This window comes from Passer domesticus, chromosome 2 (assembly GCF_036417665.1).
Source record: "Passer domesticus isolate bPasDom1 chromosome 2, bPasDom1.hap1, whole genome shotgun sequence".
Lineage (NCBI taxonomy): Eukaryota > Metazoa > Chordata > Aves > Passeriformes > Passeridae > Passer > Passer domesticus.
The window spans coordinates 2,768,755-2,792,866 of NC_087475.1; the positions used below are offsets into that span (position 1 = coordinate 2,768,755).

The 24,112-nt window shown below is 44.6% G+C and overlaps 1 protein-coding gene across 1 annotated transcript in view; it reads right to left on the reverse strand.

Annotated features, from left to right (window-relative positions):
- Positions 1–24,112, reverse strand: part of UMODL1 (uromodulin like 1) — a 45,072-nt gene that overhangs the window by 13,708 nt on the left and 7,252 nt on the right. The window contains exons 4-13 of the mRNA XM_064404638.1: positions 22,080–22,272; positions 21,140–21,280; positions 20,261–20,377; positions 18,736–18,990; positions 17,201–17,313; positions 14,450–14,669; positions 10,989–11,123; positions 9,765–10,415; positions 6,884–6,996; positions 2,138–2,351 (exon numbers count right to left, since the gene is read on the reverse strand). Of these exons, the coding sequence (XP_064260708.1) occupies positions 2,138–2,351; positions 6,884–6,996; positions 9,765–10,415; positions 10,989–11,123; positions 14,450–14,669; positions 17,201–17,313; positions 18,736–18,990; positions 20,261–20,377; positions 21,140–21,280; positions 22,080–22,272 (2,152 nt within the window). The remainder of the gene's footprint in view (positions 1–2,137; positions 2,352–6,883; positions 6,997–9,764; positions 10,416–10,988; positions 11,124–14,449; positions 14,670–17,200; positions 17,314–18,735; positions 18,991–20,260; positions 20,378–21,139; positions 21,281–22,079; positions 22,273–24,112) is intronic.

Below are 24,112 nucleotides of genomic sequence, written 5' to 3' on the forward strand. Positions count from 1 at the left end.
GTGGGCCAAACCTCATGTGGCAGTCCCATATTGCAGGTGTGTCCTGAGAGAGAGGAATAAATGTGTCAGAGGCAATCTGTAATGGTTCCAGGAAGAAAAAATCAGGGGAAAAGGGAAGCACAGGTTCAGATCAATGTGTGTTAAACACCTAACATCCAGCACAGGTCTGGGGTTACACCTTGAGTATTCAACAACCTCTGACTGAGAGAATCAAGACAATGAACTCCATTTGCAGGGAAGCACAAACAGTGTGTCTCATTGCACAAAACTTCTCTTAAATAATTTTAGTGGCCAAAACATAAAAATATCACATATTTCCCAAGCAACATATAAAATCTGTACACATATATAAATCCTTATGGAACTGCCCAGCTTCCAGAAATTCCCCAAATGAAAAAAACACTGATTTGCACAATAAAGGAAGGAAAATAAAAGTTGGAGCTCTTACAGAGCTGGATTTCCCAAAAGCTTATAATCACATTAATATCTTAGTTAAAACTGAACAAATGTTGGTATCAATTGACAGATCATTGTGCCTTCTGTAAGAAATGTTCCTTATCATTGTGGTTACAAAACCAAATATAAATTACTGAAGAAGCTTAAGAGAATTTAGGAAATTAAAGACCCATCCTACATCAGCTAACAAACACCCTGAGGAAAGAGAGAAGCCAGATGAATCAGCTCATAGAAAAATACAGTTTGTAATATCAGGATTTCCTCAGCATTTCCAGAATTTGCCATACAGAGGTCAAGCCAAGTATATTATTACTTTCTCTATTACCTCTTCTGCCCCTCTGCTACTGTTAATGAAAATCACTAAGAATCTTGACAATCCTGTCTCATTTTTGTGGCAAATATGAGAAACAGAACTGTTAAAAGAACCTTAAAGCATTAAATATTAAAATAGTACATTCCCACTCCCAAAGTGATCCACTGCCCAAGGGGATACTTCTAACCCCAGGGGCCTCCTCAGTTTTTTCCCCATTTCACAATTCTGAGGAGATGCTTTGTAAATGCCCAGCAAGAGTGAAGCAGAAGGCTTGTGTCACTGGTCCAGGTTGCAGTCTAGTTGCTGTCTTAATTTTTACCTGGCCAAAATTTTCATTTTTGAGAGAAAAAACCATGCTTTTACTTCTCTTTCTCTTTCCAAAGTCTAAAAACCAGAGCAAACCAGAGCATAGGTGGTACTCAGACAGCAGCACCAGCCACCTGCTCTGTGGGACCTGTCCCTGACAGAAACCCTTTGTTTTAGCCCAGGTTTGAGGGGGGCAGGCACTCTACAAAGCACTACCACAAGACAGTTCTGATCCTAGTAATTACCAGGATATGTAACTTCCCAGATTTACAGCTGTGAGGTAACAGACAAAAAATTATAGAGCAGAGAATAAATATGTTTCTGAAGTATTTTTGCATGAGATTCTAATTGACAGGTTATAGCAACCTTCTTTGGACAAATGGATTGTGTCAGGGATACAGTATTTGGTATTTTTTTCTCAGAGGTGACTTGTGACTTCAGCTGCTCTTAGTCAGGAGATTAATGGTTTTTGTTACTTGCTCCAATTACATATGAAAGGAAAGAAGTTGTACAATCAGCCATCATGCTGGGCTTAGCAAAGTGTGGGCTTTCACCTGAGCTCTTGACCCACAGGTGTGTGAGGAAAACTACTCCCACTGAAGAAGAATTCACATATTCATTTATTTATATTAATTTCTATTTGGTTCTATTTCAGGGAAAAATTATTAGTGCAAAGTAGAGCATAATGTGTTTTTAAATTATTTTAAACAGTGCTAGTTATGGCTCTGTTCAGGGACTCATTTCCACTGGTAGCTTATAAATCCCTCAATCCATAACCTCTAACATCTCCTTACCTTTTTCTCTGTAAAACTGGTTCTAGACATTGTCAAAAAGACCAGTTGGTTTTGTCCTTTTGGATCAGTGGTACCTCACTTCCTATGTCATCTGTGAGTGTTCTCTGAAAAATTTACTGGATGGAGAAGCAGGAGAAATGTAAGGAGAGAGAAAGGCTTTTCATCCGTGTGTTTTACGGGTATTTTCACCTCAGAAGACACAGATTAATAACAGCTTTCATCATCTGGCTGGTTCTGAAGAATTACTGGGGCACAAGCTGCTCCTCACCGTGTGTGGAGAGGCTGCTCCTGTCCATGGTGAAGTAGGAGCTGTTTTCCAAGGCCTCACAAAAAGTGGTGATGACGTGGTGCACATCCACTTCTTCTGCAAGCAGCAAATTGAAACTTACCACTCTGCTTCCATTAGTAACACCCGTGACCAGCACTTTAATCAGACCAGCATCCATCTGCTGGAGCACCTCAAGGGGCAGAGATTTCTGCACCTGGAATAAAAACAAAATGTATGTGGGGATGGGCAGATGGAGCAATTACATTTCAGGCTGTGTACACTGCTCAGAAATGAGTGTTGTTCTTCCTGCTCTGGAGGGAAGCAGCAGAAAATTGACCTTTTGCTTTGTAACATTTTCAATCCAGAGCAGCTGAAGGATGTGGTGCACATTTAACCATGAATATTAAACGAGCCAAGCGATTAAGATATCTCATCTGTCATTTGGCACAAGCCCTTGCCTCTGGTAACAGAGAGGAGGGGAGGAGACTGCAGGGAAGCTCCCATGTTCTGCCTCTCAAAATGCCTCTGGAGAGAGGCAACCCAAGGAATTCCAATCCAATGCAAGGAATTCCAATCCAACACAAGGAATTCCAATCCAACACAAGGAATTGTTGCTGGAAGTGGAGAACCTCCTGATGCTCCACACTGCTCAGAGGGCTCTCTCAGCCCAGGAACGTTACAACTTCGAGCAGGTGACCTTCAAGCTTTGCTTTACTGCTGATTTCTCACCAGAGCCAAGCAAAACCCACCTCTTTCTCAATGCCCAGAGCAGGGTATTTAAGGGGTCAGGTGGGGGGTTACTACACTGTGACCACCTCCAACTGCTTTTTCCTCTCCCAGATTTCTGCAGGGAATATCTGGAGCAGCAGGGCTGGATTTCAGCCATGAGTTTGGGCACAGTTTATTTCGGTGTGTAATGCTCAGGGATGCCAGCAGTGATTCCCACCAGGGAGAGCCCAGGGAAGAGGCAAGCGCTGGGAGCCACCAGGAGAAGCCTTGTTTGCCTTGCACCCACGCTCAGAGCTGCTGCTTTTAGTGCTGGATTCTCACAGCTTTTGCACAGCCTTGTGCCCTGCCTGCTGTGCATTACCCAGCCCTGACTTCCCCACTGTCTGTTACCAGCCCTGCAGACAGTCCCAGGATTTTCAGGTGTCCTGCAGCTCTTTCCTGAGTCCCCAGAGCTGGTGTGTTTCTCATGCTGGGTGCCAAGGCAGCATGGCACAGAGCAAACCCCCTGTGTGCCCCTGGGAACAGCTGCCTTGTGCCTGCAAGTGCCACACAGCAAATCTGGGAGTGCCCCATGGGGCACTCAGGCAGAGCTGGGAGGATGGAGGCAGCTGGCTCCCCTCTCAACACCTGGGCAGAACAGAAACTGTCCTTGTCAGAGCCCAAAATCCTCCCATTTCACCAGGACAGGGCCTCTTGGGCTCCTTCTGCTCTCTCTTTCTGCTGTTTCACAAGAAGGTACTGAAAAGTTTGGAGATCAGACCTAAGTTTTCAGCTTTCATAATTTTTGTCTGAACTTCTCAACATTAAACACAAGACACCTATGATATCCTCTTATCCTCCCACCCTGGTTTCATCCTCTTTCCTTATCTGAAAATTTGATTCTTCTTTTTTCACAGAATCACAGAATCGTTGAGGTTGGAAAAGACCTCTGAGATCATAAAGTCCAACTTTTGACCGATCCCCACCTTGTCCCCAGCCCAGAGCACTGAGTGCCACCTCCAGACCTTCCTTGGCCACCTCCAGGGATGGGGACTCCAAACCTCCCTGGGCAGTTCCAAGGCCTGAGCACCCTTGCCATGCAGGAATTCCTCCTGATGTCCAACCTGAACCTCCCCTGGAGCAGCTTGAGGCCAATTCCACTTGTCCTGTCACTTGTTCCCTGTGACCAGAGCCTGACCCCCACCCGGCTACAGGTTTGTTTGTTTGTTTGTTTGCTTTGTTCTTGTTCCTATTTTTCCTCCCAAAGCAGGACCCAGAGCTTGAATAGTGTCAGGGCACATTCACAGTATTTGTATTTAGCCACTAGGTGACACTACAAAACCCTTTATCTAAGAGACTCCAGGATTTCCCAACAGGTACCACACCCTGGGTTATCAAAACAACGCTCTATGAAGCAGGGCTAGAAAAAAAAATAAAGAAAAAAAAAAAAAGACGGGGAGGGACGGAACTTTTTGGAAAAAAACATATTCAATATATAATACCCTTGAGTATGGGGAGTTCTTACAAGAGAAATTATCTTCTTGTCTGTCATATCTGCAATTTCTATATCACACAAAGGAAACCTAAACAGGAAATGCTGACAGTCTGGAAACCGGGAATAAATAAGTAAAAGGTACAGTAATTTGAATAGAATATTGTTTGAAGACCGTTTTTTCACTCAGAGAAAAAAAAAATAAAAAAAAGAAAAACACAAAAACAAAAACTTCCCCACTGTGTGTGGTTTGGCTGCACCTTCAGGGAGAAGATACCAGAGCACACATCTGTACAGCCACCATCACCAGCAGCTTCCAGGATGTGGAGTTGGATAAACTCAAATTAAAAAAAGGGTGAAATTAAACTGGAATAGTGAAAATTCCTGAATCCCTGTTCCTACACTCATTCCACATTCATATAGCTTCAACTGCAATCATTTTAATGCAGTCAGCTACACAAACACAGGCCATGTGCCTTCCAAATGAGGGGGTCACTCATAAGGCATTATCATTTATTACTTTCACACTTTTTGTCATTCAGCTAAATTTAAGACACCCAAATCCAAAACAAGCTTTCCACTTGGGAATTTATTGCACCTCAGTGAATGTATTTTCAACTCAAACCTTTTGCTTTCCCAACTGATTTCGTTGAGGATGTCGTAAAACACAAACTGGGGTGTTTGTAAAACAACAAACCCCAGGACTTAAATCCTTTTTTGCCTTTAGCTATGTTGTTTTTAAGTTGCATTACAAGAAAGGTGGTGGAACTGGCCTGGACAATGACAGTGCAGGTTGTCATATCAAATTTTTACCTCCTTCTCATTATTTAAAGGATGGTATTTCCATTTGCTGTGCTGCCAATTTAACCACATGGCACTTAAGTGCTGGGGCTTAAGAACATTATACACATTAGGATTTATAAATCCTCTGAATTGTAGATTATGACTCCAAAGAGGTTTAAAAAAATGTTTGGCAAACTGTATTTAACTGGAACCTGAGAGTGCTTTTAAAGCTCATAAAATTTTCCACATTTACTTTAAAAGATCCATTTCAGGTCTTCATAACCTGAAAAGAAAATATACAGATCTTTCTGGTCTCCTAAATTTTCTTTGGCATCTAGAAATACAATATTTATAATATTATTTACAGCAGCTCTGCAATTATAGCCCATTTACAGTGGCTCAGAGGTGGAAGGAATCAACACTAACACATCTCTCCAGCTGATCCACAAAACCAGAGTGCTGGGAAAAGGAGTTAGTTCCTTATAATCCCAAATGATCATTCTCTGCCTGAAAATTTGAGACCCAAGTAAAACCAACACAAAACTTCATTTTGTTCCTTTAAGTAACCATTTTACAATTTTTCCTAAATATAGGAGTACCCATGATTTTCTGGACTGAGATATCTGACTGAATGAAGGGAATACATGAATTTCAGTTCATTCCAATACTGTGCTGCTCTGAAATAGCCTCGGGCAGAGCGTGGTGCTGAATGAGAGAGAGGTCAGTGGAGAATTGCTCCCTTTTCACTTTGCTAATCACATCACTCTCGTTTTGTCACAGTTTTTCTGATGTGACAGCTTGGGGCCAAAACAGCTCCAGGAAAGCTGTGCTCTGCTAACACACCCAGAAAGGTGCAAACCAGTCGTGAGCAGTGGGAAACTGATTTGATGTGCAGGAAGGATAAATGGATCACCCTCTTCCCTGCCTGCAGTTGTCTGTGGCCTGGCCTGTGCCCCTGTGCCAGCTGTGTTCCAGTGGCACGTGGTGACTCTGTCCCCTGTAAGTCTTGGGAGGCCTCTGCAGGATTTGAAAATCCATCAAAGTGCCAGTGCTGGATTTATCACCACGCTTATCAAAGCCTCTGAAAACACAGACAGTGACGGGGAGGTAAAGGAGGCAGTAAAGCAGCCCAGCATAACCAGTGGATTTCCAGGCATGGGTGTGTTGGAGGGAGCACCAGAAGGAACAAACTTCTGGCAAATTCCCTGCAATATTAGACACTGTCAAAGGCAACACCCCGGAATGCTGAGAGGGTTAAAGGCACAGCAGATATCATGTTGTGCTTTGATATCCTGCACTCTGATTAGAAGTGAGGGCAGAGGTGACTTTTCAAGAAACCACTCCCTTTCCAGATATGGGGCTACAAAATCCAGGATGATTACAAGAACTGTCAGCCTTGAGGTACTGCTACAAAGGATAATAACAATCAAATAGCTAATTAGGATAGTGCTGTTCAGGGCAAGGGTATCAGAGCATTTTGCTTGTTCCATTACCTTTCCACCACACCCCTGGAGGAGATCAATAATTCAGTATAACTAGGCAGGAGCAGGAGAGGACATGGAGGTACCAGAGAATCCCAAAATCCTGATCTTCCTCTAAAACACAGCTGCACACTTATCCTGCAGCCTCAGGCAGTCAGGGGAAGCCAAACCTTACAGGTGTGTCAAGGGACACACATGAGTTATACAGGCTTTGGGGGAAAAAGACCATACACAGGGTTTTATTGAGACAGGTAACAGGTCACATCCTTCTTCACCACTTACTTCATCAACAAAGAGCTGTGCAAAGGTTTGATTTTCCTCACTGCTGTTATTGCTAAAGCCTGGAGAGTATTCCACATTTGTTATCCAAACTGTGCCACTAAGTTTCTGGAAGGCTGCAAGGTAAGAAAAAAGACAATTTCTGTAATATGTTCTTTATGGGCTGCACCCCATGGACAGTGCCCAGCATCCCTGGCCACATGCATCCACTCACAGCAGCAGAAGGCCAGCCCTCTGAAATGTAGCCCAAACCCCAAAAGTCTAAAAACAAATCATCCAGCATCTTAGTCTGCCCTGCCTGAGCCCCAGATGGCTCTCAAGAAAGGCTCTGACCTCCTGTAGGTCTCATGTCTGCCAGCTCTGCCTTGGATCCTCAGGGATGTCTGGGATGTTGCTCTATTCAGGGACTGGAATTGCTCTCCCAGGCTCAGCTGGATGTCCCACCAGCCCCTCCAGAGGGACCAAACTGTAGCACCAAATCCTCCCTGCAGCCTCAGAGGAAGGCTGGGCTGCTGCCTGGGTTTACACATCTACACTTTGGACAGCTGTGGTGGGATGAGATTAATCCCAACAGGGTGTACAGTTCCCCCCTAGTTCACATCTGCTGAATGACATCAGTGCAGACTCAAATGTTTTATTTCCTGATTTCTCTGTGTTTCCCAGTGTCTCTGGGCTTGGCATTGTTACTACAGACACTGAAGTGATAAGAGATCAGAGAAGGGGCTTCTCAAGGTGTGGTTTGTGCCCCTGGCATGCATTTAGTGATGACTGCAATCATCCAGTGCTGTGACCATTGCCAGCAAATTGCCTTCACTCTGCCCCCAGCTCCTAACAAATCATCACTCCTGACACAGCAAAACCTGATGTTTCAATGGTTTATATAAATACAGGATAGTCTTCACCAAAAACCTCAAGAACTTTATCATCTGGCTAAGGATTCAGTTTAAAATTCTTTGTTGACTTTCTGGTGTAGCAACCTGCTTTCCTCCCTGCACCTCCACAGGGTATCAGGCACCAGGTTCCAGCTCTGAGACTGTCTGACTCCTATATTGAGTTTTGATCTGCCATTTTAGCTGCTTTCTTTGAAACAGAAGGAATTATAAAGCTCTGCATAACCTCTGTGGACCGCTTTACACCCAGGTTCTACTCACACTGGGAAAATAATCACTTGAACAAAGACAGGTACTGAAAGAAATAGTAATCAGGTAAAGCTTTATAGGGGAGGGGAGAAATGCCTGCTTGAAGCAGGCCACTGGAGGACCCCAGCATCATTCTGATCCCAAAGGAATCCTCACCACTGACAGTCAGATCAAAGGATTTGGGTTTGCTTTTTGCCATGGCTTGTCCTGTCATGTGAACACAGGTATTTAGGGAATAAAACACATTCAGTTGTTTCAGATGAGAGGAGGAAATGTTCTGAACAATTCTCAAATAATACTAAGAAAGCCCCCTGGTATTTCAAAGACTGGACTATGAAGAGTTGGCTGGGGTTGAGCCTCCAGGTCAGAGATGATGCCACAAGGAGGAGCTGCATATGAACCTTCACCAAACATTGGCTTTTGCCCTCTGGATTTCCTGCCCCAGGCTAGTGAGATGCCACTCTGGTGGCTCTTGGTCTTATTCCTTAAGCATAATCCCTTTGCAAGCTTCTTTCCCTGCAAAAGCACTTGGCTGAATATAAACTGAACTCTTTTTGTGTAGAATTCTTCGTTGTTTTTTTTTTCCCAGCTGGGAACAGCCTTTATTTGGCTTTTTGTCAGTTAAAATTAGCTAATTTTATGGGTTTCTTTCATTAAACAAACCCCAAACATCTTTTTTAGGAGGAGAGAAGAAAGCAGCTCAGCAAGGCACTGGCACAGCTGCCCAAGGCAGGGCAGGATGGCAGGAGGGGATACCTGGTGAGCAGGGCTGGAGGGACAAGAGAGGCTGGAGAAGCAGCAGAATTTGCTGTACATGGCTGAAAAAGAAGTTTTCCAGGGAGAAAGGAATGAGGGAGCTCCAGAAGTGGGGCTTGGACCAGTGGAGACCACCAGGAACACGAGACCACAGGGGAGGGGGAGATAAAATACCAGAGGAATGTGTGACTTGGGATCGGAGAGATGTGGAGGGCATGAGAGACAGGATAAAAGCAAGCAGAAACAAAACTGAAATAGCCAAACTCAATAGTGACACACTAAAGAAAAACTATACATTTAGTGATGGGCAGAGACAGTAGCATTCCTATCGCAAACAGAACTGTAATTTTAAAACCAAATCTGACTCTCTGAAATATGATTCAGCTTCCATCAACAGAAAAATCCCCTAATTAACTGCAACACATCTGCCCAAACCCAAACAGATTAAACCTTCACAGCCTTGTTGCTCTCAATTGAAGCAGTGTCTCTCAGGTTTCCAGGCAGCTCCTGCCTCACAGGGGATTTGTGGAGGACTCTGACTAATCATCCTCTGCTGAGAGCAATGGGAAGGCAGGTTCTTTTCCTCCCTGGCTCCCTAAATTAACTCCACAGACAGCTGCTGCTGCTGTGTCCTGGTGCCAGAGGCTGCAAGAAAAACCAGGATGTGTGGCAAAAGGACAAGCAGCAAATGTTGCCATGAGCCACGCTCAGTGCACTCTTTTATGTGCTTCCTCCTCTTGGAATGAAGAAATGTAACATCAATAAAAGCAACTGCTAAATTGCCAGGAAGAAGAATCACTTTCAGAAGCTGATTTAGCAAAGAGAAAGTGCCAATTCCTGCAGAAAATATTATTGACATAGAAAAAATTGCAGGCACCAAGAAAATAATTTTGACAATGAAAAAATAGTTTTAGATGCCTTTTTCTGAATTCTGAGCAAGGCTTTGCTTCTTCCCCAGGTGAATTCCCACACATGGGATGTCTACTCACTGTGGTGCAGGCTGGGGGCTGGAGAGGTGCCTGGCCAAGCTGGTGTCCCCAAGGCTCCAGAGAGTCCCTCAGACCAAGAGCTGTTCTCTCCATCTGCTCTGGGGGTGGCAATGCCAGCGTTCCCTGTGGCCAGCAGAGCTGTGTCAGGGCCACCTGGAGAGCTGCCTTGGGGCACAGCAGCAGCAGCTCTCAGAGTGCTGGTGGCAGCTGAAGCTGTTTGATTTGGAAACAGCCACAGTGAGCCGAGCTGCTCGTGCCTGGCTGTGCCCATGGGCGGGTTTGGCAGAGCAGCCCTGGTCATGGAGCTTTGCTGCCATGGGCTCCTGGCCTCTGTCCCCATGGCCAGTGCCCTGCTGGGGGTGACCCCCAAGGCCACAGGGCTGCTGTCCCTGCTGAAAGCCACCCGTGGGGCCAGACCTTTTTGCCAAGGGGTTGGAGGAGCACTGGTGGGACTGTGGGATGCTCTTTTGTCACCCAGGGCCAGCGCAGCAGGGAGGAGTGTGGCGGTGCTTGACACGGGGCCTGCAGCAGCCGCTGTCCCCGTGGTGGCAGTGGGAGCAGGACCTGCAGAGCTGCCTTCTTCAAGAGCCAAGTCCGTGCTGGTTCTTATTTCAGGAGACACAGTTTCAGTAAGAGGATCCACAATCTCACCTGCAACAGAGAAAACACACCCTGAAATGGGCCTCAAACTGGACGAGGAGGCACCAGGGCCTGGCCTGAAAATGGCACCGAGGGCGCTCAACCACCCATGGCAGCATGACAAAAACAGGTCTTGGATGATCATGAACACAGTGCAGAACACGTGGTTTTTGTGGGATTGAATCTGGTTTGGGCTGACACAAAGAAGCAGATTTGATTCCTGGGTCTCCTGTTCTGGTTGGCAAAGCTGTGGATCAACTTTGAGAGTGGAAATTAGCCACAGACATAGCAAAAGAGGGAAAAGTATTCCTTGGAGTTATCAGGCTTATCAAGAAGTATCTCAGAGAGATTTCACCTGAATTTATTTATTTATATAATATAACTACAACTATAATGATAACTCTAACTAAAAATAAAAATATATAATTAGTTACTTAGTTAGAGACAGGTCATATACACCCCTTCAGCCACAGACTGCAAAGATGCAATTGCATGAAGAGCTGTTATAAAAGTAGATGTAAAACCCCACAAGATATTCCAATGTTTCATGGTAAAAAAAACCCTACATGCCAGCCTTTTTCTCACCCTCACAGTTTCTTCCAGGTCGGGATGGATTGGTATCCATGGTTGTCTTGCACCTGCACATGTAGGAGCCCATCAAATTGATGCACTCTGCAAACACAGAGCAGTCATTCTCTCGGGAAGCGCATTCATCCCAGTCTGTGGGACCAAAATGAGAACAAGGGTCAGGGAGCCTCCCTGCTGGCTGCATTAAGCTAAAAATAATCATTAAATAGCCCTTTTTAAGTTTACTTTTATGGTCTTCCTTTTTCATCATTAACCTGTCAGCCACGCTTTGAGTGATACAGAATACTGACTGTTTTGTTATTCTCTTGTTCTTGTACTCTGAAAAGTATTTTCTCTGAGTAAAGACTTTTAAAGTCATTGTTTTTAGAGGTAAACACATTTAAAGTGAAAAAAATGCTGCAGCTTAGTACTACAATTATATCAAAATCACTCACTATACCGAGTTCTGTGTACAGCACCTTCAGAAAAATCAGGTAATGAATAGATCTGTTACCATTAGTTACCAGTAGATACAACATTAAATAGAGACTTAATCCAAATAATCTTCTGCTTCAAATAAAAAGTAGATGTTAGTAACTCCCAGGGGAAGCACTGTTCTCTTCTTAACAGAGGAAGTGCCAAGGGCAAAATCTCTTTTTATACAATTTTTCTTCTCAAAAGTAATGCTGTAAAACTGTGACCCTCTTTCTGGCAGTGTCAGAAAAGACATCCTGATTCATCAATGCATGAAGATGCTCTAAGGGTGTTCCTGTGTCTGCTTTCAGCTGCTCTGTATCAGTTAGAGGGACCTTTTCATGCAGTTATGGACCTATTTTATTGCTGAGTCTCTTCTCTTTTGAGGGATTTATCTGGAGTCTTGTGCTGCCATTCACACCCTGTTCCAGCAAATCTGCAAGGGCTGAGTTAGTCCTTTGGACAGGGATAATTCCAGTGAATCCCAGGTGAGCCCTCCCTGTGTGGCTGCCTTGTGCACTCACCTTCTGCCTCAGGGCCTTGAAAGACGGAGAGCAGCAAATGAGGCTAAAAACTGCTTGGGACAAATCATTCTGATCAGAGGCTAGAAAATTGTTCTGAACAACAAATTAACAGAAGTGCTGGTTCTGCAAACTGGCAGATTAATGATGGTGATTGTTTCTCTGAAACAAAGGAATGTCCCATTCCATGTGCATACACACACTCATCTTTCTGCTTGCTTTTCCTTCCTTCTAGCTAATATTTCAATTCTTTTTACTTTTTTTGTCATTGGGTAATTGCTGTGTCCACGATACTCTCCATTAGACAATGTCATGTGCCCATGGCCAGCAGTTGCCTATTATGTTCCAGCCTAAGCCACTTAGAGGGAATGCAGAAGGGTGCAGGATTGACTGAACACCAGAGACGAGATCTCGTTAATTCCTAACTCTGCTATGAAATAATTGTGACACTTGGTGGCTTCCAACACCATCTGAGAGATGCTAATTGCCAAATCACTTACATTCACTGCCTCCATTGTCTCTGAGGGTTTCCTTTCTCCTCACTTAGCACAGCTTTTTAAGCAAATTCCTTCACCCCTGACAGCCACATCCAATCATGCATCGGGTCAAAACGCTGGCACTGACTGGTGCATCACTTGTGCACTTTTTTCCTCTCCAAACCTTCACATCTCAGCCACGGTCTGCTCTGAGCTCTCCTTCTGCACTCTTGGCACCTATCTGGCCCTTCACATTTGGCACTGCCCTACACGCACCTCAACCAACAGTCCTGGTCCAAAAATTATTAAAAAGTCACCTTTGTGTTAACTCTGATTACCTATTATACACCTGTAAGGCATACATGCAAAGGGTAAAATTCTGTGAAATTCCTTGCCAAATGATGTTGCAGATGCTAAAGATTTAAAGATCTGATTTGATGGGGGAGATTCATGGGGGATAAACAAACCCAAAGAAATCGCTCTGGATCCAGTGAGTCCTGGAGCTGAAAACAGTTGTTGGCTAAGGGATAATTTGTGGGAGGTGATGCTTTCTCCAGAAATTGGCTTCTGGCTGGGACATTGTGCTAGAAAGGTCTTGGGCCTGACTCAGCACACATCCCTTTCTCTTCTCTCACCATGCCCCACAAAACAGATTTTATTGCCTTTATTCATCATGGCAATAAACTTAATAATTTATGGATCTTCTCAGAGATCTGGTCCACTCCCTTCAGTTGTGCTGTCCCTTCTGACTGCTCAACCCTGCTTTTCACAGTTGAATGGAGTGTCACTAAACCAAGCACAAAGCCAGGTGGTGGCCAGGCTGCAGGGAGGATCCAGGGGACAGGGTTTGGGTGGGCTTATTGCCAAAGGTCATGTCCTAAGGCTCTCTGGGGTCAGGAAGCAAAACACCCCATTATACAAATCCTTCCTTCCTGTGTTTCACTCCTTATTTTCCACTTAGAAAACTCATGTGGAAGAAACTCTTCTTTGAGTAGAGCTAATAAATAAACCCCTTTTCTCAGCCCCTAAGGAGGAGTGGAGGTGTTGGCTGTGCCCCTGGATAAGTGTGGTGCTACTGGAAGCCACCTGGTCTTCTGCAGCTAAAGTGACCAGTCCAGAGCCATCACCTTCTTCTTCCTCAGCCTTTTGGTCCCAGGATCAATAACATTTACAAAGTATTTTGGCACACATCAGCATCTTGCAATTCAGCTGCCACTATGATATTTGTAGGCTTCAAGTGCAGTTTGTCTCCTGGTTTTTTCCTGTCCCGTTCTCCTTAACCTGCATATGCTCTGCAGCTCCAAAGGGAGTTTTTCCTACTCAGAAAGGCTCAACACACCAAGAGAGAATAATAACCCATTCTGTTGGCTTTGGCAACTTTCTGAACTCTGCTGTCTCTGCCAGCTGGGAAACCTGAGGACAGAACTCAGTCCTTTGAAGATAAAAGTGGTAATTACTGAAGATCAAACAAAGGCCTGGTTTAACATAAATTCCATGCGTGTTTCTTCAGTCCTGTTCACAGTAAGGACATTTGGGAATTCCTCTGGCTGGGTTTCTGGAGGGAAGATGTTAGATTTCTTAAACCTTGGCCCAAATACAGTCCCCCAGTCTTGGAGCACAAAACTGTCTAGAGGGCGTGTGGATCTTAAGGCTGCAGATATTCCACAGTAATCCTGTCTGCCTTTCAGTTTGAGAAAGATATGGCAAAATTCCAGCTGGGGACAGAGAGGAGAGGGAGGAAAATGATTACAGAAACCAAGGGCTCCACTTGGGTTAACCACAGTGGGGAGAAGCAGTGCCTGCAGGTACCTGGGGACAGCCAGTGCTCCTTTGTCTGACCCTTCTGGACTTATGGATAAAACCCCTGGAAGAATTCTCACATCATGGTTTTCTCTTCAACAAACCACATCCTTTGTTTCTCTATTTTGTGAAGAATATTGGTGATACTGCACATGATCAAAACACAAACGCTGCTTCCTTCTTCCGGAAAAAAACCCCAAAAAATTACCTTCTACTGCAGTGTTTTGCTGGTCCACCACAAGCACAGAGCCATTGTGCAGGTAGGAAAGCACTGGGGCAAATGTGGAGACATCCACTGGAAACTCAGGATCCTGCACGGTGATTCTGAGCCTCACAATGATGCTTCCTGCTGCCAGGGATTCAATCTGCACTTTGAGCTTCCCAGATTTGTACAAGGCAGAAATGTTGGGTGGGAATGAATTTTCAAGCTGAGCAAAGGGAGAGAATTATTGACCATTAGGGAGCCAACAGGTACCTCTTTAAATATTTATATAAGCACAACATAGAACATACTGGAAAAAGAAAAGTTCCAAAGTATTTCAGAAATCTTATTTTTCAGCGATTATTGTGGCACAAAGTAATGTAAAGTCTCCTTGGTGCAACCCTGCTGGGAAGGACTTGGGGGTGTTGGTGGATGAGAGGCTGGACACGCCCTGCCTGTGTGCACTGGGACACAGAAACCCTCTGTGTGCTGGGCTTCACTGAAATCATCGTGGGCAGCAGGAGAGGGGGGAATTCTGCCCCTCTGCCCCCTTCAGGTGAGACCCCACCTGCAGAGCTGCCTCCAGCCCTGGGGCCCAGCACAGGGAGGATGAGGAGCTGCTGGAGCCAGCCCAGAGGAGGCTGAAAGGATCAGAGCAGCTCTGCTGTCAGGAAATGCTGACAGAATTGGGATTGTTCAGCCTGCAAAGCAGAAGGCTCTGGGAGACTTAAATGTGACCTTCCAGTACCTGAAGGGAACTGACTGGAAAGATGAGGCAGGACTATTTACAAGGGCCTGGAGTGACAGGACAAGGGGGAATGACTTCAAACTGACAGAGGGTAGAGTTAGATTAGATATTACGAAAAACTTCTTTGCTGTAAGAGTGGTGAGGCACTGACACAGGTTGCCCAGAGAAGCTGTGGATGTCCATCACTGGAAGTGTCCAAGGCCAGGATGGACAGGGTTCTGAGCACCTTGGTCTGGTGGAAGGTGTCCCTGCCTATGGCAGGGGTTTGGGACTGGATGATCTTCAAGGCCTCTTCCAACCCAAACCATTCTGTGATTATATAATTCTATAATTCTTTGAAATCAAAACTGTATCCATCTGACCACTGGTCTTAATGAACCAAGCTCCAAATTTTGGCTCAAGGGAGCAAAATTCCCCCTGGCACTGTTTGCCTGCATCAGAGCTGAACTATCCTCGTACGTGTGTGCAGCAGAGGTTTGATGTTATCTCTATAAGTCACATAGACATTTTGTTTCATTTACAAGTGAGGGCATGGCTTTAGTTCCAAGGGAGCATTTGAAACTCCCCAGTTCAAGTTCAGCCTGCAGCCCAGTCCAATAATAAAGAAACCTCAGGATGAGAGACAGGAAAAATGGAGGTGGATAACTTCAAAAAACGTGTTTGAGACAGCCCAGCTTCAAGGCAGCATCACAATTACATCACGGTTAATTACCAAACCAGTGAGCAGTCACTTCAGCTGAACAAATGGCATTACTCTGAACACTGAAGCTGGCACACTGCTGTCAGTATTTGAGCTGTGCAGGAGCTGGCAGTTTCACCTTACATGTCTAGAATGCAGCTCCTTGCTTGAGCCTTTTGTTGCTGCATACACCTCGAAGTGTGCCTTTGAGCACAAATCCAGAGCCATAAATCAGCACAGCTTTGTTCCCATTCAGTCAGAGCTTGCTCAAAAAGATCCCTACAAACAAGCTGTGTAGCTGGTCTAAGCTCACATCAGGGTAGAGAGGCAAGAAAATGAGGAGAGAAGAAATGACAGTGCTCACAAACACCCAAGGAGGCAGAAGCAACACAGATGAGCAATTCTGCTTTTTCTTCCAACCTGATGAAGCCAATCAGGTCTGCATTAATCTTAGAGAAGACTCACTCACAATAATCTTCCTACACAACAAAAGTGAACAACTTGCAACTGTGGGACATAAGGACATGTGAGGAGGTTCAACTTGCAATTTCTGTTGGGTAAATGCCCCTTCTCTGCTGCCCTTGAATGTATACCTCCATTATTGTTTTGGGGTTTCCTCTTGCATTAAAGTCATGATTACAAGTCACCCTTTGTTTTGGGGAAGCCTTGTGTTGGGTGGAGATCCCAGTTCCTCCCAATTCCTCTGTGTGGGCCCTGTTCTGTGCAGCAGACCTGTAGGAGATTGCTCCATCTGAAACCTCCCCCTTTTTTGGGAAGCTCAGAGCTGCCACCAGACTTCATGACTCAAGTTTTGCTTCTGGCTGATTACACATGACTGTGGACAGTGGCCACAAGTGTGCAGGCAAGGAATGGGGTGGAGAAGAAAGCCTGATCCAGATACTTTTCCTGAAAGAAGAAAGAGAGCAGGCAGACAACTATTTATTTAAGAGGAGTAAGACATTTATTGAGCAGACTGTGCTGAAATGAATGCCAGGAATGCCATTTCAATAATCCATTTAAAAGCCTCAAGTTAATTTACTGTGAGTTTATTGCCAAATTAAAGATCCAAGGAAAGAAGCCCCTGTTGCATGCCTGCATTTAGAATTCCTTCACTCTTCTGCAAGGAAAAATTCTCACTGGCTTCATTGCTAACAAGGCCAAGGGCTTGATCTGTCTAGTCAGTTGAATTTTGTTGTAATTATAAAGAAAGGTCATAGGAAATAGTATGCTGATTTTTGAAGGAACATTTCATCCAGGCATAAAATCCTCTATTAGATTAAATAAATTTTACATTAAAAATATATATTACCTAGAGATATAGTCATTTTACCTCTGTAAGCAACAGCCTTGAAAATGCCTCATATGCTGAGCTGCTGGCATTATGGAAATCATCAGTGAAATTGTAGTTGAGAATCCTCATAGTAACATCAAATATCTTGGCCTCTGCAAAACACAACGTTAAAACACACTGACAAAGTAGGAAAGGATTCAGTTAAAATTTATGTACCTGCACCAAAATCTCAGCTGGTGGAAGAAAAGTTGAGAGAGTTTGGTATTAAATAAAAAAATAAATCTAATAGGCTCCTACAAGCTTCTGATACATTGAGAAAATGCACTTATATCAGGTATAAAGAAATATTTTGGTGCCTAATTGCAACTGCATGAGAACTGGGTGTACACATACTTTATGTGTGGGTTTACACACACCTGGGCCTGGCCCTACATAACTCCTGCCTTGAAGTTACACCCAGAGTTGAATTGTCCATAGGCTCATCTCTGGCCCACCAGTCACAGATTACATTTATTTATTTTCCTGATCTTGGTAGTGGGGATAGTAAATATAATTGAAAATATAGCAAAAAGCTGTGCATGTCCCTTGTGTGTGTGGTGAGCCCTGACAGATACTGTACAGAGCACAGGAGCCAAAACCAAGAGCCAAGGAATCTCTAAGTGCTTTGTGCTGTATAAACACTCCCAGGCTGTTACTCCTTGGACTGATCCTTGGAAAAATTTTCTTTCTCTCAAGAGCTCCAACTTCATACTCTGAAGTTCAGCTCTCTGTTTTCATAACCACTAGACCTCCTACTTTCCCTCCACAAAGAGAGTAATTTCCTTCTGACCCAAACTGGAGTCATCCCTCATCTCATCAAAGGAAAGGCTCTCAGGGATAAACATGAACAGCAGCATTCCCACTGTGGTCAGTAATAAGAGTTCACTGCCTGCTCTTTGAAAAAAAAGGGGAGAGATTTATTTCTTTATTTGCATGGAGGCTTAGGAAATAATTTAAGACTAGAGAAAAAGCAAAATTATCTTTGATCAACACACTAGGGCCTCAAGAAGCTCCCACCACCAGTTAATTGAACAGAACTGGGCAGGTAGTCTGCAGCTCTCTTACTCAGTCCTTGTAATTCTCTTTAATCCTTTATTCAGCAGAATCTGCCCTTCCTCTGGGCACTCTTGTTAGCTCAGCTGAGCCCTTGACAAACCAGTTGCTTGGATTTCCCTCTGGCCACAGCCATCAACCAGGGAAAAACGAGGCCTGCTGGGAGATGGGTGGCAGCAGAAAGCAGTGTCAGCACCAAAGAAATAAATTTAAAAAAAAAGAATTATAGCTAGCTTAGCCTGATATCTGTAATAGGCTAATCAGCTCCAGCACTGCTTTATCAACTAAGGCCAAAGTCCTGCTGCCTGATATTCTGGATTGGATAAATGCTGCAGTAGATGAGATAAAAAGTGCTGAAGAAGTTGTTCAGTGAGGACCAAAGGGTCATTGCTGAACTGCAAGGGAATGGGGATGGAAGGAGGAGAATGGAGAAGATAGAGATATACTATATTATATATATGTATTTTAAAGTGTTTCTTTACCTGTTTTAACATTTTGACGGGAGATAATGGTTTTTCCACAAGTTTCATAGCTGATCTCTACTGAATACATCACACCTGCTTCCAGGTGGGACACATCCATCTGCATTTCCTCTGTCTTCAGGTCTTGCACAGTTTCATTGCCCTTGGCCACCCGGACATGGAAAGTGTGGTTCAGAGTGGAACTGACAAGCCAGGACATTCCAAAGCTGTTGCTGGTAACGCTGAGGATTTGATGGTTTGTAACTGCAGAGGGATCTGTTGCAGGAGTTGGCACAGAAAAAGCAACATTTCAGTATTAAAACCTTGTGCTGCTCTAAATCCACTACAGACAAGCACTCTGACAGTCAGTAGGGTCAGGACAGAATCTGCCCCTCTCACACCAGCAGATCCCCTCATCCATGAACCATCCCACTAGAGTGACTGATTTAATGTTTAACCTTTTTATTTCCTTTTACTATACGCATTTCTGTTGAATCACAGAATAGCTTGGACTGGAAAGAACCTTAAAGATCATCCAGTTCCACCCCCTGCCATGGGCAGGGACACCTTCCACTAGAGCAGGCTGCTCAGAGCCCCATCCAGCCTGGCCCTGAACACTTCCAGAGATGAGGCAGCCCCACTTCCTCTGGACAACCCAATCACTTCCAAATCTCCAGTCACAGAAATAATCAGCCAGCAAGCTACAGGTGCAAGCAACAGCAATAAGTTTGGAAGAGTGGCTCTGGGTACTCTACATGTGCTGACACCTGCTTTGCCTCCTGTCACCTTAATCACCAAAATGCACTTGTTCAGGCAAAGGTTGCCTGGATTTATCCTGGAAAACCCCCCAGACCCCAACTAACAGAGGCTGGGGGAGAGTGGTGTGCAGCACTTCACCTGTCATTCCACTCTAGTCCAGTGCAATCATTGTCATGTCAATGAGAAAAGACAGGGCCCCTCAGAGATGATCCCTGTCCTGGGAGGAGGAGGTGTTCAAACTGGGCAGGATGAGTTGCCCTGCAGCAGAGCCAGTCTGGCTGGCTTGAGAGAGAGAGCCCAGACAAGACATCTCTGCTGGAGAGAGCTGGGGCCAGGAGAAGTGAGCATCACACCCCACACTAACCCAGAGACCACGGCATGCTGCTGCCACAGCTTCAGGTCCTTCGTGCTAATGGTTAGACTAAGGAGAAAATGTTGTTTTCATAAATTGCTTCAACAGAACACAATTGTTTCCAGCACTCTGAGCCAGGTGGCTGCCAAACACCCCCAAAGCCACTCCCTCCTGTGCTAGAGGGGCCTCAGTTTAATTCCTCTGGCTTCAGCTTCGATCAGAAGTCGTGGATGAAGATCAAGAATATCCAGCCTGTTTCTCTGATCTCTCAAATAACAACTTAAATCTATTTCCTCCCACAGAAGAACAGGGTGTTGTTAAAAGGATTGTAATAACTCATGCCTGAAAGGGCTGGATCACCCCTATAAACACAAATCTACTGAGGTTTGTTCCCATCACAAATCAAAACATTTATTAAAATCCAAAGTTACTTACAGCACCCAGCATCTGTAGATTGGTTGGTTATGGGCAAGAGACTTGATTTCCTTAGAGAAGGAGAGCTACTGCCAGTGTTAACAGCATTTCCTGAACTTGGAGTAGATGCTACAATGCCTAGGGGAAAATCATATCATCAGAGTTAGAGTATTTCTAAGGAAACAAATCCAAAATAATACCATTCAGGTTTTCCACATGAAAAGCAGCAATATAAGTAATAGAAATAAATAATAAGTGTTATCATATCACAAAAGCATAAAGTAATACATTATCTTAATTTTTTGAGATTAAGGGATTGTAAAATTGTTTTCTAATTAAAGCAGAGAATCTGCAAGCAGTTATTCATCTCATTATCTTAAAGCCTATTAGCAGGCCCATTGATGTCTGTGGGCTGTAAGTACATTTTGCTGAGCTGGTACCACAAGGAATTATTTCAGCCAGTGCCAAACTCCAGCTGCTTGCAGCAGAGAGCTCAGCAGCAGTGCAGGAGCTCAGGGGGGGATCATACAGCCACTGAGTCCGGGCTGCAGTCAAAACAGGAAAATAGAAAATGGTAGAAATAATGCCATTATTTGTTTCTCAAGAGGCTGGGGAGGTGCACTGACAACAAGTGACTTGCTCTGAGAAGCAGGAGGGTCTGAAGTTTTAGGTTTTGGCAGGCGAGTGAGGACAGCTGAGAGTGAAATAGAGGAAACACAAGGGAATGTGAAATAAATACTCTGCATTTCAATCAGAAAGAGGTATCAGGTTTATTTTCTCCAACAGGAGGAGAAGAGCCACTCATGCAACAGAAATTCCTGCAGGTGACTCCTGCAAAGGAGCACAAAATCCTCCAGGAACATCCTCAGCACTTCCCAGGGTGAGACCCACATCTCTTACCTTCCTTCCTTGGGCTCAGCCAGTGAGGGATGACAGTGGCAAGTCCATGCTGCGGGTGGCAGCTGTAATAACCCTCCAGGTTTACACAGCTGCTTTTCTCAGGGCAAGCATTGAATTCAGCATAGGAGCACTCATTGACATCTAGGAAGAACAACACACCTTGCACAGATATTGGGAGCAGCATCAAGATTGATCTGAGCTGTGTGTAGACTCTGGCTATGATAAATTCAGTGTAAATCTGCAGTAATGCTGTTAAAGCCAATCTGGATGTTACCACCCTAACACTTTTTACCCCAATTCTTTGGAATTAGAGGACAATTAGGGGCAGCTCCTGCTTACACCTGTAGGATACCATCCAAACATGAGATGTCAGCACAGGAGGAAGGAAGACTACCCAGTGAATTCACTGAAGGCTGGACTGAGCAAACACAGAATAAGAATAACGCATTTCAGGAGTGAAAATGTTCAGACAACTGCAGAGCAATAAGTAGCTTGACATAATTTAAAATTAATATATTGAAATGTTTATGTAACATTTTAAAAGTATGTAGTAATGTGCTATAGTAATTAAAAGACTATAAATATTACTTGTTTCATACAAGGCACTGGATAATATATTTGCTTCCCAAGAAACAGGTTTTTAAGAGCCTGTTTAATAAAACTAAGGATTGTGTTACAAATATGCATATATTTGCTTTTTCATCTGAAAACTATGTTACTGGGAGAAAATAAATTTGAGGGTTCAGAGGCGTTCCCTTCCAAACTATTCACTCCAAAATAATCATTAACTCTCCATCCTATAACAGAAAGGTCATGGCTGTGTTTGCAGTTTGCAAGATCCTCTGTGCTACCTTTGAAAGCAAATTAATGGAGATATAAATGAGATCCCAAGTGAAGAGGGACAAAGCCCCTAAAATGTGACAGGATTACAGTCAGGGACCTTGCACTTGTGCGTCAATCACTTCATACACACGCTTCACCATGGCCTGCAGGGAGGAGGAAACCTCTGCCAGAGGAGCTGGATGGTGCATGCCCAGGAGAAGCTGGGAGGCCACTGTCCCAGCGTAGATGTCCCCACGGTCACTCTGGATGTGGTGCACAGAGGCATTCAGGGGCTGCAATGCGCCAGTGATCTGGAAAACAGGGCAGCAGACACTGGAGCACCTTGGTCATTTCCCAGCACATGAATTATGCAGGGGTTATTATCATAATCTGAGTGTAGGGAGAAATTCAGAAACCATGGCAAAGTGGTTTAGGCCTGTATTTATGCAAGATGAATGCTTATTTTCACATTTCACAGAAGATTTATGTTACAGAAATGCCAAGCTCAGGGGGGTGTGGAGCTGATCTCAAAATGCTTTGGCAGAAGGAGTGTCCTGGGTTGTAAAATGTGTGCATTCTATTTCCCTCTGTCAGAGCTGGGGCAGTTCTCTGCTGTTCATGGGGCAGTTTTTCCTTTCTCTCTCCCACAGCCAATCCTCCCTCCAGGAGATCTCTGCTGTCCATGGCCACTGAGTGTCCCTGCAGGGCTGATCAAATTCCAGCATCCCATGGGGAGATGCTCCGCCCAGGGCAGGAGCCAAGCATTCCTACCTGGATACAATCTGAGCCTGGAACAGCACAGCAGCCTTTGCCCACTGCATTCCCAGAGGAGCAGCTTTCTCCTGCCCTGCATTCCCAGAGGAAGAGCAGGCCCATCTCCAGCAGCCCTGGAGCTGCAGAGGAAAACTGCAGCCTTGTGCAGGATCCCTGCTCCAGCAGAAGCACAGCTGGCACTGCAGGAGGGCTGAGCCCCCATGGGATGGGACTGTGCCACCACCCTGACCCACAGGGGAACAGGGCATGCTCTGACTCTGGCAGAGTTGTTTTGTATTTTTATTTTCCTCCCTAATAAAGAACTGTTACTCCTATTCTCATATCTTTCCCTGAGAGCCCCTTAATTTCAAAATTATAATAATTTGAAGGGAGGGAGTTTACCTTTTCCATTTCAGAGGAGGCTCCTGGCTTCCTTAGCAGACACCTGTCTGTTCCAACTAAGACAAGGAGTAACCCAGGAAGAGGTGGGAAAATCCTACTTTGCAAAGTCTCAGTGGATTACAATAAATTACACAGGCCACTACAGTTCACCTGCAATAAAGCTGTCCAACACTCATTACTTTGAACAGCTAAATGGACTGCTGGCAGAGGGAATAGAAAGAAAAAGAGGAAAAGCAATAGACTCAGGATGAGGAGTGGGATTAAGAGAGACCCCAGAGAGACCAAGCCATCCCAACTGAGAGTCAGGAATGGGAGAAGGGATCTGCTGGTGGGCTGAGCATTAAAAGTCAGTGGAGCAGACAGCAGGACACTCTGAGGAGCAGCTCATTGAACAGCTTCACCTCAACTCCCCACTTCAAAGTGTTTGACTTTCACACTGCTTGTTTTAGACCAAGATGTAAAAGCCTTGGTGGATCTTTGCCCCTACTCCCCACTACACAGCAACAGGATCAGGTTTCCTGCTTTTTTAGGATATGAGAGGGGAAATCAGATAGGAGGAAGAATGACACCAATGCTGTTGTTATCATTTCTGTTCTCCTGCCCATCAGTGCCAGCAGGTTATGGCAGATAGGTTTGTCTTAGAAAAGCTTAACTTAAAATTCCATATCAACAACATCATGCTTTGAAGGTCTTGAAGTCTGGTCCCAGTCTGTCACAGGCCCAAAACTGAACTGAGACAAAACTGGAGCAAGCACTACTTAGCAGGAAAACCCCCTTCATTTCAGTATGTCTTTAAATCGCCCTTGGAAGAGACCTGAAAAATTTGCTAAAGAAGGTGATACATCAATGTGACTTGGATTGCTTAAGGATGCAGCTGACATTCAGTAATCGGAAATACAGAAATAATCAGAAATACAGAAATAATCAGAAATAGAGCCAAAAAATATCAATGAGTCAGAACAAAGGGGGAGCAAAGAGTGGCCCCTGAGTAACAGA